General features: G+C 41.6%; 1 protein-coding gene across 7 annotated transcripts in view; it reads left to right on the top strand.

Annotated features, from left to right (window-relative positions):
- rock2a (rho-associated, coiled-coil containing protein kinase 2a) overlaps positions 1-18,510 on the top strand; it is a 220,863-nt gene that overhangs the window by 169,319 nt on the left and 33,034 nt on the right. For all 7 annotated transcript variants that reach the window (XM_085996310.1, XM_085996308.1, XM_085996305.1 and 4 more), the window contains exons 20-25: positions 781-850; positions 1,825-1,928; positions 2,368-2,554; positions 4,406-4,499; positions 10,921-11,015; positions 16,318-16,509. In XM_085996310.1, the coding sequence (XP_085852436.1) occupies positions 781-850; positions 1,825-1,928; positions 2,368-2,554; positions 4,406-4,499; positions 10,921-11,015; positions 16,318-16,509 (742 nt within the window). The remainder of the gene's footprint in view (positions 1-780; positions 851-1,824; positions 1,929-2,367; positions 2,555-4,405; positions 4,500-10,920; positions 11,016-16,317; positions 16,510-18,510) is intronic.

The raw sequence follows: 18,510 nt of genomic DNA on the forward strand, positions 1-18,510 counted from the left end.
CCTACAAAGATCCTGCCTACTGCTCTCCCTTGATTATCCTTCTACCTAAAGCCGCTTTGCACAGCTTATATTTCTTTTATAGTTGAGGTTAAAAAAAATACGGGTGTGGTTCAGAATGATAGCTTGTAAATAACAGAGTGAAGGAAGCTCTTCAATGGTGTGAAGTTACTTTAAAAATCAGTGTCCCTCCGTGTTTCTTTCCTGTGAGATGACAGCAGTTCCTGTTTGTGAGATTGACCTTACCTGTGGTAGGTAATGTAACACTTGTAAATATCTTCTGGCTGAAAGACAGTAGTTTTTCTTTTATTTAATATATTTACACAGATGGGGAAGGCAGGCCTATAGTCTGGCTGTCCCACCTTCTCCCTCCAGTGAACACACATCCTGAACACAATCACATTTTGGCAAAAACCTTTTGAACTTTGGGCATATACTTGAGTACTGTGCATCAATGTCAAAATTAAAGGTCTGATTGCCAAACTTTAATTGATATGCTGACTTTCATATGTTTAATCTCCTGCAAATACCCATTGCACGATGATTGAATCTGTGTTTCCAGTGTTCCTGTGGTAAAAGTGTATTTAGCTTAAAAGAAAACTCGATCAAGCCCCAGAAAGCACAGAAAATCAGTGGGTTCTTTGTGACTCAGGTTGCAGGTTTTTTTAAATTGCCAACTAAATTTACAAGCGGTAGAAAAATAAGGTAATCTCTAGCGGATATTTTCGTAATTCTTCGATTTGTGAAGTAATTCTTCTCTCTAATTTTTGTCCACTGTTGTAGAGAGCGCCAGGATGCTGATGGTCAGATGAAAGAGCTTCAAGACCAGCTGGAGGCAGAACAGTATTTTTCAGTATGTTCTCCACTTTTGAGTTCACAGTGCAGAAAGCTTGACATTAAATAAGGTTCTAAGATTTTGCTATGTGAAAGTTTTAATTTTAAATCATTTGCTTTGCCCTACTTCTAAAAGTATGGCTAACAGATGAAAAGGTACAAATGAGGAAGCTACTCTTGTTTGCAATTAGCCTTGCAAAAGAACAGCTGCAACTATTGTCTGAGCAGAAGGAAAAAGAATCTTAACTACCAGAATCTTAACTACCAGAAATCCATGAAATTTTAAACTTTGGGCAAATATTAAATTGCAAATGAGAAAATAAACAAATTGAGCCTACAGCCTATTATTAGTGGTAGGTGTGTGTGAATATTTATTTAATACTGTGATACCGTTTTGTCTCAAAATATTGATGACCAATTTAACATGAATGAAAAAGGATTTTTGAGTTTATCTTATCCCCTCCATGCTTAGCTTATAATTTCAATTAATTATATCAAACGTTAAAGGTAAACAAAACCTTTATTTGGTCAACTTCTTCTAATTTATATACTAAAGTGCATATAGAGGCTTTATTTTGTGAAGATCATTTAACTTACTGGGAAATATTTGCGTTCATAGTTAAACAATGAAAGAGGAAACAAATATGAGTAGAGAATGGACTTCTAAATTCCAGTGCTGTCTAATTAAAAGAAAAATATCTGAACCACAGGAATTTTGGATGTTTGGGTATTTTGGATGTTGAAATCTCAAATTTTGAAATAATGCTGTGTCAGAAAGGGAGGAGACAAATTGAAGATGAAGAATTGTTAAGAGAGAACTCCAATGTATTTCCAATGAGCATGGCTTTATGTTACTGGTCGTTCTTATTAAACTTTTGTTGTACTTGTGTCACATAATGACAGAAGTACAATTATTGAAGAATGTCGAATACTGGTTTATTTTACCTGTAAATTATAGCCTGTTTGTTTTTCTGCTGCTTTTAAATTCTAAAGACTTTGTACAAGACTCAAGTAAGGGAGTTGAAGGAAGAATGTGAGGAGAAAAGCAAGCTTTGTAAGGATTTGCAGCAAAAAGTGCAGGAGCTGCAGGATGAAAGGTGGGAACTCCAGCTCACTGGAACAAGCTTGTTTATTTTACTTTGAAATACAATCAAAAAATGTACCTCCATTGAACTTTTAGCATTTGTATAGTATTTCTCAATCTTCAATAGAAAGAGTTCCAAACTTACTCAAAGTCCTGACTTGTTATATATTTATCACAGATAATTTGGGTGGAAGAATAAATGACAAGGAAATAAAATGTAGGCAATATAAACTGAAGCTTATATTTTGTGGAAAGAGGATTGCTTATCTATGAAAATAGAAGCCTAGTTTTTAAATAGTCTGTACTACTGTCTTGTTTGCTGGAGTCATATTTGGAGACACGTCCTAAATTGCTAAGAATGGAGGTCCAATTGTGTTGTGTTGTTGCTTTGTGTGAGTATCTAACTTGCAAAAAAATAATGTGCTGATTGAACTGATTTTCATTCGGTGCAGAGATTCTTTGGCAGCACAGCTTGAGATTACACTAACAAAGGCAGATTCCGAGCAGCTTGCACGCTCAATTGCAGAGGAACAGTATTCTGACCTGGAGAAAGAAAAAATTATGAAGGAGCTGGAAATTAAAGAGATGATGGCGAGGCACAAGCAGGAGCTGGCTGAAAAGGATGCTACTATTGCATCTGTGAGTTAACCTTTACTAATTAAATTTTTATCATGCATAATAATCAAAAGATGTGAATAGAAGAGTTGAAAATAAACATCACAAATGGTAATACTGAAATGTTCTTGTTTTACCCAAAGCACCACCTCAATGTATTCAAAAATGAAGTGCATCTTGTGCATTGTAGATGATAAGTGCCACCAAACAGGGACGAGGCATTTCGGCTCTGATATTTACAGGGAGGTGTTGCGGGGGAGGGGAGCGGCAGTTTAGCGATCGGGAAATGCAGACAAACGGGTTTCCCTCGGGTCTTGCTGAATTTAATAGCAGGGCCTGATTACCATTTTTGGAGCTGTTTCTTGACCGCAGCCAGCCAGATTGAGAGGCAGGCTGGCTGGCTGTGAGCAGGTAGGCCTTCGGCACCAGGCCGCAGCTGGGGAACGTAGTGGAGGAAGTGAGAGATCGTGGGGGAGAGGGTGGGGCATCGATGGGGGCCCCGGAGAAATTGGGAGTCGGGGACATCGATTGGGGTGGGGGACCCAGAGAGATTGTGGGGGGGCCAAGCGATCAGGGATCGAGGGGGCATCGATGGGGTGGCCAAAGAAATCAGGTGAGGGGAGATGATTATGGGGGCCCGGAGACATGGTGGGAAGATCGCGGGGGGCCCATGGAGGAGATCGGTGGAGGGGGTGTGGAGGTGTTGAGATTGTAGGAATGGAGGATATTGGATCGGTGGGATCGCTGGGGAGGTTAATAAGGTAGCTTGGTGGGCCCGGGGGTGGGGGCGAAGCACCCCAGCTCCTCCTGGCCCACAAGCAGTGCTATAAAGGCACTTAATTGTTCCACGGCTCCCTTCAGCTGCCGGGTTTCCCGAGGCTCGGGAAAACCCGGCCAGCCAGTGTTAAAGCTGGAAGAGTGATAAAATCTTTGGCACATGGCCTTATTAAAATATTTAAATGAGTGACCTTCCTGAGAGCGGGTTGTTTCCCCCCCCCCCCCCCCCCGCCATTAGAACCGGAAGTGGGCGGGTTCGAGGTGGGTTGGGTTCAGGTTTGAATTTTTTTTAACCTTTTTTTAACTTCCCACTCGACCCAAACCCACCCGTTGTTGGGAGTTTCAGAATACCCCTTTGTCTCTGTTGTAATCCACAACTTCTCGAATGCACATTTAGATCAGCATCTCTGTTTGTCTAAAGCACTCATTTCCAATTATATTTGTGGAGTTGGAGTGGTTCTGGGTACAAGTGAAAATCTGAGCTGGTGGGTTGGTGAGGTGAAATAATTTTTGCCAAAATTTTAGATCACCAAGGGATGTGAGGGTACAGATTAGAGTTTTAAAATTATTTTGAAAAGTTTAAAATGTTTTTCTGTGATACACTTAAAGTATTATTTATCGCACTGTCTACTGAAAGCTTTGGTGTATAAAGAACAAAGTGACTTGCAATATAGCCACAATACAAATTGCACATATTATAGCCACATCGCAGAATCAAGAAAGTCTCTGGCATTCATTAGAAACGAATGCAGTACCATTTTATTTCAAGATATAAAAGAATTTCTCAATGTAAGAAATGCAACACGACCAGAGAATTTAAAACAAAGTTGCCACAAAATTGTTGTTTTTTTTGGAGCGGTGTCAAGTGCCTAACATACATAGAGGAATCTGCAACAAGAATTTCTTCCATTTGAGGAAGCAAGATTGTACTGACTTTGAGCACAATTGGCTTAGATAAAGCTGATCAATTGGAGACTGCTATACTGTGTGCACTTTGAAACTATTACACAACTGTCAAGATAAAGCAAGTTTAAGAAATGTATACATTTGTATAATTTGGAAATGGTTTCGATTTAAATATTTTAATTTGCTATTTAGTTGGAGGAGACGAATCGAACACTGACTGCTGATGTAGCGAATCTTGCGAGTGAGAAGGAGGAACTGAACAACAAAGTGAAGGAGCTTCAGGACCGTGAGTACAAACTAAAATTGAAAATAAAACATAGATGTGTCACAGTTCCTTTGTGCACTCTCAACCCACTTTTCAGTGAACTATTCAATTTGACATATTAGAGGGAAAACTTACATTTTTATAGTACCTTATATCCTACAGGACATCCTAAAACACTTAACAACCAACAAATTACTTTTTGAAATGTAGTCACTTATGTAAGCAAAAGCGACAATTTCACCGAGAGGCAATAATGGTGCCCGATGTCGGAAAGGTTTTGATTTCATGCACATTATAAACGATTTAGCAAGATATTTATCCTGCATGCAGTACCTGAGGTGCTGTCTTTCAGATGAGACATTAAACCGATGTCCCGTCTGCCCTCTCAGGTGGACATAAATGGTCCCATGGTACTATTCCGAAGAAAAGCAGGGGCGTTCTCTCCTTTGTCCTGGCCAATATTTGTCCCTTAACCGACACCTAAAAACAGAACTACAATAAGGGCACAGCAGTTATCATGGGTGACTTTAATCTACATATAGATTGGGCTAACCAAATTAGTAACAATACCCTGGAGGAGGAATTCCTAGGGTGTATACAGGATGGTTTTCTGGACCAATATGTCGAGGAACCAACTAGAGATCAGGCCATCTTAGACTGGGTATTATGTAATGAGAAATTATTAATTAGCAATCTTGTTGTGCGAGGCCCCTTGGGGAGGAGCGATCATAATATGATAGAATTCTTCATTAAGATGGAGAGTGAAGTAGTTGACTCAGAGACTGTGGTCCTGAATTTAAATAAAGGAAACTACGATGGTATGAGGCGCGAATTGGCTAGGATGGATTGGGGAATGTTACTTAAAGGGTTGACAGTGGATAGGCAATGGCAAACATTTAAAGATCGCATGGATGAACTACAGAATTTGTTCATCCCAGTTTGGCATAAAAATAAAACAAAAAAGGTGATTCAACCATGGCTAACAGGAAATTAGGGATAGCATAAGATCCAAGGAGAGGACATACAAATTCGCCAGAAAAAGCAGCAAACCTGAGGATTGGGAGCAGTTTAGGATTCAGCAAAGGAGGACAACGGTATTAATTAAGAGGAGGAAAATAGAGTATGAGAGTAAGCTTTCAGGAAACATAAAAACTGACTGTAAAAGCTTCTATAGATATGTGAAGAGAAAAAGATTGGTGAAGTCAAGCATAGGTCCCTTGCTGTCAGAATAAGGGGAATTTATAATGGGGAACAAAGAAATGGCAGACCAATTAAATACATACTTTGGTTCTGCCTTCACAAAGGAGGATACAAATAACCTCCCAGAGATGTCGGGGAACATAGGGTCTAATGAGAGGGAGGAATGGAATGAAATCAGTATTTGTAGAGAAATGGTGTTGGGGAAATTGACGGGATTGAAGGCCGATCAATCCCCATGGTCTGATAATCTACATTCTAGGGTACTTAAGGAAGTGGCCCTAGAAATAGTAGATGCATTGCTGGTCATCTTCCAAAATTCTATAGACTCTGGAACAGTTCCCATGGATTGGAGGGTAGCTAATGTAACCCCACTATTTAAAAAAGGTGGTAGAGAGAAAACGGGGAATTATAGCCTGACATTGGTAGCGGGGAAAATGCTAGAGTCCATTATAAAAGATGTAACAGCAGAGCACTTGGAAAACAGTGACAGGATCGGACAAAGTCAACATGGATTTACAATGGGTAAATCATGCTTGACTAATCGACTGGAATTTTTTTGAAGATGTGACTGGTAGAATAGATAAGAGAGAACCAGTGGATGTGGTGTATTTGGACTTTCAGAGGCTTTCGATAAGGTCCCGCATAAGAGATTAGCATGCAAAGTTAAAGCACATGGGATTGGGGGTAATGTACTGACTTGGATAGAGAACTGGTTGGCAGACAGGAAGCAAAGAGTTGGAATAAACTGGTCTTTTTCCCGAGTGGTAGGCAGTGACTAGTGGGATACCGCAGGGATCGGTCCTAGGACCCCAGCTATTCACAATATATATTAATGACCTAGACGAGGGAACTAGATGTAATATCTCCAAGTTTGCAGACGACACAAAGCTGGGTGGGCGTGTGTGCTGTGAGGAGGATGCAGAGAAACTCCAGTATGATTTGGATAGGTTGGGTGATTGGACAGATGCATGGCAGATGCAGTATAATGTGGTGGATAAATGCGAGCTTATCCACTTTGGTGGCAAAAACAGGAAGGCAGATTATTATCTGAACGGCTATAGATTGGGAAAAGGGGAAGTGCAACGAGACCTGGGTGTCCTTGTGCACCAGTCGCTGAAGGTAAGCATGCAGGTGCAGCAGGTGGCTAAGAAGGCAAATGGTATGTTGGCCTTCATAGCGAGAAGATTAGAGTACAGGAGCAAGGATGTCTTGCTGCAGTTGTACAGGGCCTTGGTGAGACCACACTTTAAGTACTGTGTGCAGTTTTGGTCGCCTTATCTGAGGAAGGATGTTCTTGCCATGAAGGGAGTGCAGCGAAGATTCACCAGACTGATGCCTGGGATGGCAGGAATGACGTATGAAGAGAGATTGGGTCGATTAGGCTTATATTCACTGGAGTTTAGAAGAATGAGAGGGGATCTCATTGAAACTTATAAAATTCTAACAGGACTAGACAAACAGGGGGGGGGAGGAGCTAAACACGATCAAAATCACTAAGGAAGTGGTACTCGGTAAAATAATGGGACTCAAGGCGGATAAATCACCTGGACCTGATGGCTTACATCCTAGGGTCTTGAGGGAAGTGGCGGTAGGGATTGTGGATGCATTGGTAATAATTTTCCAAAACTCCCTGGACTCAGCAAAGGTCCCGGCAGACTGGAAAACTGCTAATGTAACGCCCTTATTTAAAAAGGGCAGTAGACAGAAGGCTGGAAACTATAGACCGGTTAGCCTAACATCTGTGGTAGGTAAAATATTGGAGTCCATTATTAAGGAGACAGTAACAGGACATTTGGATAATCATAATTTAATAGGACAAAGTCAGCATGGTTTTATGAAGGGGAAGTCATGTTTGACAAATTTGTTGGAGTTCTTTAAGGAAGTAACATATAGGGTGGATAAAGGGGAACCAGTGGACGTAGTGTATTTAGACTTCCAAAAGGCATTTGACAAGGTGCCGCACAAAAGATTATTGCTTAAGATAAAAAATCACGGGATTGGGGGTAATATTCTGGCATGGATAGAGGATTGGCTATCTAACAGAAGGCAGAGAGTTGGGATAAATGGTTCATTCTCAGACTGGCAATCAGTAACTAGTGGTGTTCCACAGGGGTCAGTGCTGGGTCCCCAACTCTTTACAATCTATATTAACGATTTGGAGGAGGGGACCGAGTGTAACATATCAAAGTTTGCAGATGATACTAAGATGGGGGGGAAAGTAGTGAGTGAGGAGGACATAAAAAACCTGCAAGGGGACATAGACAGGCTAAGTAAGTGGGCAGAGATTTGGCAGATGGAATACAATACTGGAAAGTGTGAGGTTATGCACTTTGGCAGGAAAAATCGTAGAGCAAGCTATTATCTTAATGGCAAGAAACTGGAAAGTACTGAAGTACAAAGGGATCTGGGGGTCCTGGTGCACGAAACTCAAAAGGTTAGTATGCAGGTGCAGCAAGTGATTAAGAAGGCCAATGGAATGTTGGCTTTCATTGCTAGGGGGATAGAATATAAAAATAGGGAGGTATTGCTTCAGTTGTACAAGGTATTGGTGAGACTGCACCTGGAATACTGGATAGTTTTGGTGTCCATACTTAAGAAAAGACATACTTGCTCTCGAATCAGTACAAAGAAGGTTCACTCGGTTAATCCCAGGGATGAGGGGATGGACATATGAGGAGAGGTTGAGTAGATTGGGACTCTACTCATTGGAGTTCAGAAGAATGAGAGGCGATCTTATTGAAACATATAAGATTGTGAAGGGGTTGGATCGGGTGGATGCGGTGAGGATGTTCCTGATGATGGGTGAAACTAGAACTAGGGGGCATAGTCTTAGAATAAGGGGCTGCTCTTTCAAAACTGAGATGAGGAGGAACTACTTCACTCAGAGGGTGGTAGGTCCATGGAATATGCTGCCCCAAAAAGCTGTAGAAGCTACATCATTACATAAATTTAAAACAGAAATAGACAGTTTCCTAGAAGTCAAGGGTTATGGGGAGCAGGCAGGAATTTGGACATGAGTCTAGGTTCGGATCGGTCATGGCCCTGTGGGTAGCGGAGCGGGCTCAGGGGCCGTGTAGCCTGATCCAGCTCCTATTTCGTGTGTCTAATTCTGTTAGATTCAGGAGATGGTTCTGTGATAGTAGATTGGCGGTTAGGATCAGATCAGCCATGATCTTATTGAATGGCGGAGCAGGCTCAAGGGGCCGATTGGCCTACTCCTGCTCCTATTTCTTATGTTCTTATGTAGATGCAGGAAGGATGTTCCCGATGGCAGGGGATTCCAGAACCAGGGGTCACAGTCTAAGGATAAGGGGTAAGCCATTTAGGACTGAGATGAGGAATTTCTTCACCCAGAGAGTGGTGAACCTGTGGAATTCTCTACCACAGAAGGCAGTGGAGGCCAATTCATTAAATATATTCAAGAAGGAGTTAGATATATTTCTTAAGGCTAAAGGGATCAAGGGATATGGGGAGAAAGCAGGGACAGGGTACTGAATTTGGATGATCAGCCATGATCTCATTGAATGGCGGAGCAGGCTCGAGGAGCCGAATGGCCTACTCCTGCTCCTATCTTCTATGTTTCTATTACCTGGTCATTATCTCATTGCTGTTTGTGGGGCCTGGCTGCCGCATCTCTTACATTACAACAGCAACGACTCTTCAAAAGTACTTCATTGGCTGTAAAGTGCTTTGGTATGTCCTGAGGTTGTGAAAGGCGCCATATCACAGAAATCACAGAAACCCCACAGTGCAGATAGAGGCCATTTCGGCCCATCGAGCCTGCACCGACAGATATCCCACCCGCTCCCTGTAACCCCTACACCAACACATATCCCACCCTATCCTCGTAACCCCACATATTTAATCCCCCTAACACTAAGGGTCAATTTATCATAGCCAATCAACCTAACCCGCACATTTTTGGACTGTGGGAGGAAACCGGAGCACCCGGAGGAAACCCACGCAAACACGGGGAGAATGTGCAAACTCCACACAGACAGTCACCCGAGGCCGGATTTGAACCCGGGTCCCTGGTGCTGTGAGGCAACAGTGCTAACCACTATGCCACTGATGCAAGCCTTTTTTTTCTTTTACTGACAACAATATCAAGCCTTATACTTTAATCCTTTGTGTGCAAATCTGCTAGTTATTGCCCTTCCTACTTACATCAAACCTCGCCCAAATTGTCGTTCCTACGCTACATGCAAATCTGATTACACCATTCATGCAATTGTCGTATCTGGTCACAACTATTGCTCCTACATTTGCCAGGAAGAAATTGGGCTGAAGGTAGCACTACAATTTCTTTCCAGTGTAGCTGGAAGCAGCTGAGCGCCAATGAAGCGGCGAGTTTAGAATGCTTATGCATAGCTTAGACAATCTCTTCAAGCAATTTTTGAAAGTATGTATGGACCAGTAATTGGTGTGTCATAAATTGTAATTTGAAATTTTAAAATATTACTTGAAAAATCACATTAAAGGTTAAAACTGTATATAGTTTTAAAATTGCTGAATTCTGTTCATCGCTCCTCTTAAACTGCATGGAAAACATTTCCTGAGGTACAGTTGAAGTATACTATTGTAGGAATCGTCGCATTCCTAACTAATAACTGAGGTCAACTCAGGAGATCAATCAAACAGGTCTTTAATGTAAGACTAAACGAGTTCAAACAGTTTGTTGAGATTGATACAGGAGAACCACGAGAACAGGTCTTAACAAGATGGAGATTCCACGAGGACTGCCTGGGCAGTCACGTGGTTTGCGACGTGACGTCATCGCGTTTGCCCGCGTTTTCCCGTGCTCTTAAAGGGGCCACGCCCCGTACATACAAACACTATATACAAAACACAGTAATGTCTAACACAATGGTACAGGCTTAGGCTGGTGTTAGAACATCGTTAGAGGGAATTATATACAGTTGCCCAGAGTCACTCAGTGGCTCCGCCACACTATCTCAATTTGAAGTGTAGAAGTGTTTTATTTCTCAAGTTGCAATGCATATATTATCGAAAGTTGCTGCAAGCTATTTTTACACAAAAATATTTAATAAGATGTGTAGCACCTCCTCCAGGGAAGCCATTTAAAAATCTACCTGCCAAATTGAAATCTCATACGTTGTTGGTCTGCTTATGCATCAATTGTCATGATTTAGTTTGGTATTTTGTGCCAAATAAATCTGTGAAGGCCTGGTGCACAAACTCGGCATGTTAGAATCTCAAAGGGTTTTGTGTTTTGTTTCAGAGGTTCACAAGCTGAAAGAAGAGGATGAGAATATAATCAGTATAAAAATACAATTTGACAAACAGCTGTTGAATGAGAGGACACTCAAAACACAGGTAACACAATGGAATCATATCTTAATTGTCAACAGTGGATTCCTGGCATGTCACTGTAGTGCATCCAAGAAGCACATACTTAATTTTGTTCAAACAATATTTTTAACTGGGCACTGGCTTTTTCTGGCAATAAAATTGTGTGGCCGTTGGCACTATTCATGGGAATTCTTAATTTGGCCTTATTGCTGTGGTCCACTGGCATGATATCTGAACATTTCCCTAGGTTTTTTTTCTTAATATGGACCCGTCAAAAATTACTGCTGCTGCAACCTTCAATCTCAGGAATTCTAATTCATGCCCACCCTGTATTTTTTTTCTCTTTATTGCACTCTGCATGGCACTCTTGAACCAGCCACTAGGAAGTGCGCAAGGAACATTCTCATCTGCTTTTGGAAGAGCCTTGCTTTCTTTTTAAGTACTTTGGCCCACTTATTTTTGTTGGAAAGAGTAACTTGCCTCTGTTTATCCTTCCTTGGAAGAAGGGTCCTTTCCTTTGCACGGCTGAGATGAGTTTGCCTTGTGGTGAATTTTAGCAGCAAAGCCACACCTTTTGTGCTCTGTCATGCAACTTGCTGGTTTCCCTGTATATTGTGCAGTCAAGTTATCTTTGACCAGCCTTTATTTTTCATAGGAACAAGGAGGAGAATGGAACTAGGGAAGGTAAACTGGGAAAAAATTGACGGGCAAAGAGATAGAAAAGCAGTGGAAAATATTTAAAACAGTGAGCAATAGAGTTCAGGAGAAATATATTCCTCTTCTTTTTTTAAAAAAAAACTAGCCAATAATGAAACACCATGGGTGAATAAAGACATGAGGGTAAAATTGAAACTGAAAAAAAAGGCATACTTGGTAGGTACTTAGACAATAAATGAGAGGATGACAAAGGGGAATACAAAGAGGTTGGGAAAGAAGTTTTTTTTTTAAACTAGGAAAGCAGAGAGGAATTGCAAAACTAAATTATCAAGGAATATAAAAAGAAATAATAGACACATAAATAACAGAAGAAAAATCAGGATAGGGGTTGGGCCAATGTGCCCTTTAATTTGTTTTGAGTGCGTGGCCCCACCGAGCATGTGTGGTTTTTCCTATTTAAAAGCTGGTGAGCCGGCTGCGCGGGAGCTGCAGAGCGTTGTGCGGCCACGCAGCCGTGCAGCTTAAAGGGAACATTGGATAGGGCCACTGAGGGATGAACAAGATAAACTCACAGGTAATGACAGTGAATTGCAGAAATATTGAATAGTATTTACCAGGGAGACTAACAAGGTGAGCATGACATTAGAAGATCAATTGTTATTTTTAAATCTGAGATTGATAGATTTTTGTTAACCAAAAGTGTTAAGGAATATGGGACAACAGCGGGTATATGGAGTTCGGTCACAGATCGGCCATGATCTCATTGAATGGCGGAACAGGCTTGAGGGGCTCAGTGGCCTCCTCCTGTTCCTTTGTTCCTAGAAGAAGAGAGCAAAAATGATACAAAGGCATTTAAGATAGAAAGGGGTGAGATAATTAATAAACTAATAAAACTTGAGAGGATAAAACCCCTGATCCGGATGAAAGAGATAGCAGAGGCACTATTGAATATTTCTAAAAATTCATTAGAAAAGGGAATAGTGCCAGACGACTGTCGGAAAGCTAATGTGATTCTTATATTTAAAAAGGGAGATAGACCATGTCCAGGGAACTATTGACCAGTTGACTTAACATCGGTGGTTGGAAAGATTATAGAATCTTTACCCAAGGATGTAACTGAAAAACATCTAGAAACTGAAAATATAATAAAAGTAGTCCACGCCGTTTTCAAAAGCGAATCAGAAGTACAATTTCAAAATTTGCGGACGACACCAAATTGTGGGGTGTCGTTAATGTAAAGGAAGAATGAGACAAAATACAAGAGGACATTAATAAACTTACAGAATGTAATTGGCAAATGAATTTCAATATAGATAAGTGTGAGGTGGTGCATTTTGGTCTGAAGAATAAAGAGGTAACATACTGCTTGGATAATGAGTCTAAATTAGGTAGAGAAGAAAAGGGATCTTGGAGTACACATTCACAAATCAAAGTATATAGAGGCACTGGAGAAGGTGCAAAAAGATTCACAAAGGTGATTCCAGAACTGAGAGGATTTACTTATCAGGAAAGGCTGAACAGGCTGGGGGCTCTTTTCTCTAGAAAAGAGAAGGCTGAGGGGTGACCTGATGGAGGTCTTTAAGATATGAAAGGGTTTGATAGAGTAATCGTGGAGAAAATGTTTACACTTGTAGGGAATCCAGAGTTAGAGGTCATAAATATAAGATAGTCACTAATAAATACAATATGGAATTCGGGATAATTTCTTTACCCAAAGAGTGGTAAGAATGTGGAACTTGCTACCACAAAGAGTAGTTAAGGCAAATAACATGGATGCAATTAAGGGGAAGCTAGATAAGCACGTGAAGGAGAAAGGAAAAAGAGGATACGCTAATAGGATTAGATGAAGAGAGATGGGAGGAGGCATAAACACCGGCATCGACCAGTTGCCTGTTTCTGTGCTGTTGACTCGATGTACCCTATCATATCCTTTAATAATCTTAAAACACCTCAATTATACCCACCTCCCATCACCTTTAGGCCTAGAAATTCGGTGGGCTGCGCCACCAGTTAGCACCCAAAGAGGGCACTTATTGGGTTTAGCGCCACTGGCCACGCCTCCCGCGAAATTTAGCGGGGCGCTAATGACAGCATTAGCCGGTAACGCTGCGCCGTCATCGGTGTGCGCAGCGCCCCGCTACCGCCCCGATCGCCAAATTTGGTAGCGCCCCCTGCTGTAACTGCGACCGGTTCAGGGGGGCCTACCTGCGGCGGTAGAGGCGCTGAGGTGCGGGATGCCCATTTTTTTTGCTGGCTGCCTGCCAGCACCTCTTCGCGCAGCCGTCCCCGGCCTCCTGAGCCCCCCCCCCCCCCCCCCCCGGCGTTGTGCCGGCTGTCTCCCAAGAGCCCGGCACTACTCCTCGGTGCCGGGCTCTTTTGCCGGCACTCGCGATCTCAGATCGCGCTGCAGCAGGCCCCTCCCCTTTAAGAAGGGGAGGAAGGGCTGCAGTGCCGCAGCGTGTGGCGCTGCGGCACATTGCGCTGCAATTTTCAGTTGCAGCACCCCAAGACGGATGCGGGGCGCCTCGAGTAGCGCCGCGCTTCCGTTTGGGGCGCTCAAACTGAATTTCCGGCGGGCGCTCGCGACTCCTTCCGGGGCGGTACTTCCGGCGCCCTGGCGAGACTGGCGCCCCAAAACGGGGTGCCACCGAATTTCTAGGCCGTAGTCTACTATACTGGAGGGAATACAAGCCTAGTCTATGCAACCTGTCCTCATAATTTAGCCCGATTAGCCCCGGTGTCGCTCTGGTGAATCTGCGTTGCACCCCCTCCAAGACCAATATCTCCTTCCTGCGGTGCGGTGTCCAGAGCTCAATGCAGTTCTCTAGATACGGTCTAACCAGAGCTCAACCTTTTGTATTCCAGCCCTCTTGAGATGAAGGCTTAACATTTCATTCGCCTTTTAAATTATTTTTTGTACCTGTCAACTAAGTTTTTGCTGATTTCTGTACATGGACCCCTAAATATCTCTGCTCCTCCACAGTTCTGAGCTCTTCGCCATTTAGAAAATACTCTGATCTATCTTTCTTGGGTCCAAAGTGGATGACCTCCCCAAGTTGAACTTTATCTGTCACAGTTTTGCCCACTTACTTAATCTATCAATGTCCCTTTGCAACTTTCTGCTCCCATCTACACTACTTACTGTACCACCCAGCTTAATGTCATCAGCAAACTTGGATATATGGCTCTCTATTCCTTCATCAAAGTCATTGATAAATCTCGTGAAAAGCTGAGGCCCCAGTACAGATCCCTGGAGGACGCCACCAGTCACAGGCTGCCACTTGGAGTACGTACCCATTATCTCTACTTTCTGCCTCCCATCTCCAAACCAATTCCCTATCCATGTCTAAAGGTTGCCTCCATTTCCACGCGCTTCCATTTTTCCTGTCTCTAGTGTGGAAGCCCATATAAATGACATCAATAGACACTCCTTTATTTACCACATTAGTGACCTCCTTAAAAAATTCAACTAGGTTAGTTAGACATGACTTGCACTTTACAAATCCATGCTGGCTCTCTAATCAGTTCATATTTGTCCAGCTGCTTAGTCACTCTGTCCCAATAACAGATTCTAGTAACTTCCCCACAACAAACGGTAGACTAATGGGTCTATAATTTCCTGTTTTTTCTCTCCTACTCTTCTTAAATAATGGAGTGATATTGGTAATTTTCCAATCCAAGAGGACAATTCCCAAATCAGAGAGTTTTGGAAGATGATGACAAAAGCATCTACAATTTCCTCACCACCTTCTTTTAACTCCCTGGGGTGGAAACCATCAGATCCTGGAGATTTGCCTATCTTTAATTTCACTATTTTCTCCATTACCATTTTTTTACTTGTATTAAATCTAGTAAAATTCTGACCCTTGATTTATTTTTAACTTTCCTAGTTCTCTGGTACTTTATCCTCTTCCTGTACTGTGAAGACCGATGCAAAATAATTATTTAGCAAGTCTGCCATTTCCTTATTTTCAATTACAATATCGCCTGCATCTGTCTTTAAGCTGCCCACATTACCCTTAGCCACCCTTGTTCTCTTAATATACTTGTAAAAACTTTGTGTTGTCTTTGATATCCCTCAAGTTTTTTCTTGTATTCCCTTTTTGCAGCTCATACTACTTTCTTTGTATCCCTTTGCTGTTCTTTATATATCTCTCAGTCCACTAAATCTCGACTATTCTTAGCATTTGCATAAGCCTTTTCTTTTAGTTTTATACGATCTGTCACCTCTTTTGTTGACCAAGGTTGTTTAATTCCACAAGTAGAGCTCTTGCCCTATAGGGGTATGTACAGGTCTTATTTTGTATTAAATACTTATTTGAACATAAGTATTGTTGTGTGTTTCAAAAAATAACTAAATAAATATCTGATTTGGACCGGAATTGAAGATTATAAAGCTAATGACTGAGTCAATCGTAAGAAGTATAGAACACCGTGGTTCCTTTTCTGATCATGTAAATGTCCTGCTAAACAATGTCATTAGATAAAGTTGAATAATGTAGGTTACAACGTTGGTTAAATATTTAGGAATTTTATTCAATAACTGGGCCACGGGGAGAAATTCTTCCAGGATCTTCTGAAAGCTGTACACTGGGTGGAGTCCACAGTGGGGCAAATCATTCATTGTTGAAGAATGGAAATATCAAAATTATTCTGTTTTATCATTTAGGCAGTCAATAAACTAGCTGAGATTATGAATCGTAAGGACATGAAGAGGGACCATGGCAGACGTGGAACCGACACTGACGTTCGTAAAAAAGAAAAAGAAAATCGAAAACTACAATTGGAGCTAAGGTCAGAGCGGGAAAAGTTAACACAAATGATGATCAAATACCAGAGAGAGCTCAATGAAATGCAAGCGGTAAGATGATGCATGAAGTTTGCCATACAGGCAAAGAGAGAATTTTTTGCTACTCAAGAACCCAATTGTTCAAAATGTTTGTCTTGAGGTGAAATGTACAGGTTCTGTCCATATTGTTCTGTCGCAGTACTTGGATTCCTGATACTGTTGATTTAGTCATAATGACTTATAATAATAATGTCAGTAGTGCAAAATTCCACTCATTGGACTTAATTCTACAGGTACAGTCCAAAATATGGAAAAATGGACTAGGCCAGGCTAGTAGGAATTTTAAACCTTTAAATGGGGACAGTTTGCTCTATATCTGTCCTGATTTGTTATTTTCTTTTAACGGATTTGAAGATTTAAAAAATAACATTGAAGAGCTAGCTTTCCCAGTGTGCTCTTGTAGCTTTCATCAAATTGTAATTTTCAAATCCCTAAAGCATTTCTGAAATGGATGTGCGTTTTAGAAAAATAATTCACTAATTTAGTTGGCATAATTGTGTGTGTTTAATGTTCTTTCAATGTAGTTGTGTTCACTGCCAATACTTTTAGGTTTTTTGTTGAAATGATGATTATAAAATCGAAAAACAATTTGTATACTGAGTGAAAACAGTACTTGCATAACAGGAACTCGGCTAGAGTAGGACTGAGGGGGAAGGAGGAGCACAGTGGATTCATTGAAATTTAAGTCGCTAAGAATATAAACTTAACTAAGTTAACTAACATTTATACTGAGAATGGCAGCTCAGGAAGGAACAGTGAAGCATAGTTCCTGCAGGATATGAAAGTTTTGAGTAGCAGATGTTAACTCGAGCAAATAAGTGTGCTAGAAGTGAGATTACTTGAAGTCAAGATCTCTGAACTTGAGCTGGAGTTGGACACAGTCAGACATATCAGGGGTGGAGGGGGGAGTGAGAGAGGTTTCTGGAGGAAGAGCTTGAGGGTAGTCAACCCGCTGAGAGATGGGGACCTGGCAGTGGTAGAAGAAGGAGTGGTGACTATCCACAAGTCAGGAAAAGCGAGGAGTAACAGCCTCGAGCAGGAACTTCAAGAGCAAATTGGCCTCTCCCAACATCTTTGAAACACTGGCTTCCTGTGAGGAGGCTGAGGACCTGGGCAGGACCATCAAATAGATTGTAATAGCACCAAAAAAAATGTGATGGCTTGCGGAAGGTCGGGGGCGGGGTGAGAATTATCGATTCAGTTAGGAATGCAGTAATAATAGACTCAGTAGTTAGATAGGTGGACACTTATCTTTTGCAATCCAGATTGAGAGTCACAGATGCTTTATTGCCTCCAATGCACTAGGGTAAGGGACATTTTGGAAAGATTAGAAAAGATTATGTAAGAGGAGGGAGAACAGCCAATCTTTTTGCTTCACGCGGGAGGCAGTGATGCAGTAAAGGAAAGGACTGAAGTCCTAAAAAAGTACTTTAGGAGATTGGGATGCCGGTTTGGGGGCAGGACTTTGAGGATGGTAATCTTCAAATTACTGCTCCAGCCATGCACTAGAATTTAGAAAAGGTCTCGCATGCAGAAGGCATAAAAGTAATATCAAATTGACTCGTTCTAAGCAAGTTAAAGACTGGGATAAAGGAATGAGCTGCTATAATATTTTTAGGAGGGACCGAATAGGTGAAGGAGGAGTGGGAATGTTGGTGAAGGAGGGAAATACATGCTGTAGAGAGGATTGGTGTACACAGAGTTTCGGACTGAGTCAGTATAGTTACAGATCAAAGATTAAAACATGGATTGTTATGTTTGTGGGGTTGTACTATTGACCCTTAATTCTGGAAGCAAAGTAGAAGAGGAGATCTGTAGACAGATCAGGGAGATGAGTAGGATTAATAAAATTATTGTTCTAGGAGATTTTAATTACTCATGTTTGGACAGCGGGATTAAACGGAGAAAAGGGAATGTGTGCAGGAATCCTTCCTCTAGCTATATGTTCATACGTCTACATTTAGGCATTGCTGGATCTAGTTACGAGTAACTAAGTAGATGAATTAAATGTGG

The sequence above is a fragment of the Somniosus microcephalus genome, chromosome 9, assembly GCF_052327205.1.
Source record: "Somniosus microcephalus isolate GS21.2 chromosome 9, FLI_Smic_1.0, whole genome shotgun sequence".
Classification (NCBI taxonomy): Eukaryota; Metazoa; Chordata; class Chondrichthyes; order Squaliformes; family Somniosidae; genus Somniosus; species Somniosus microcephalus.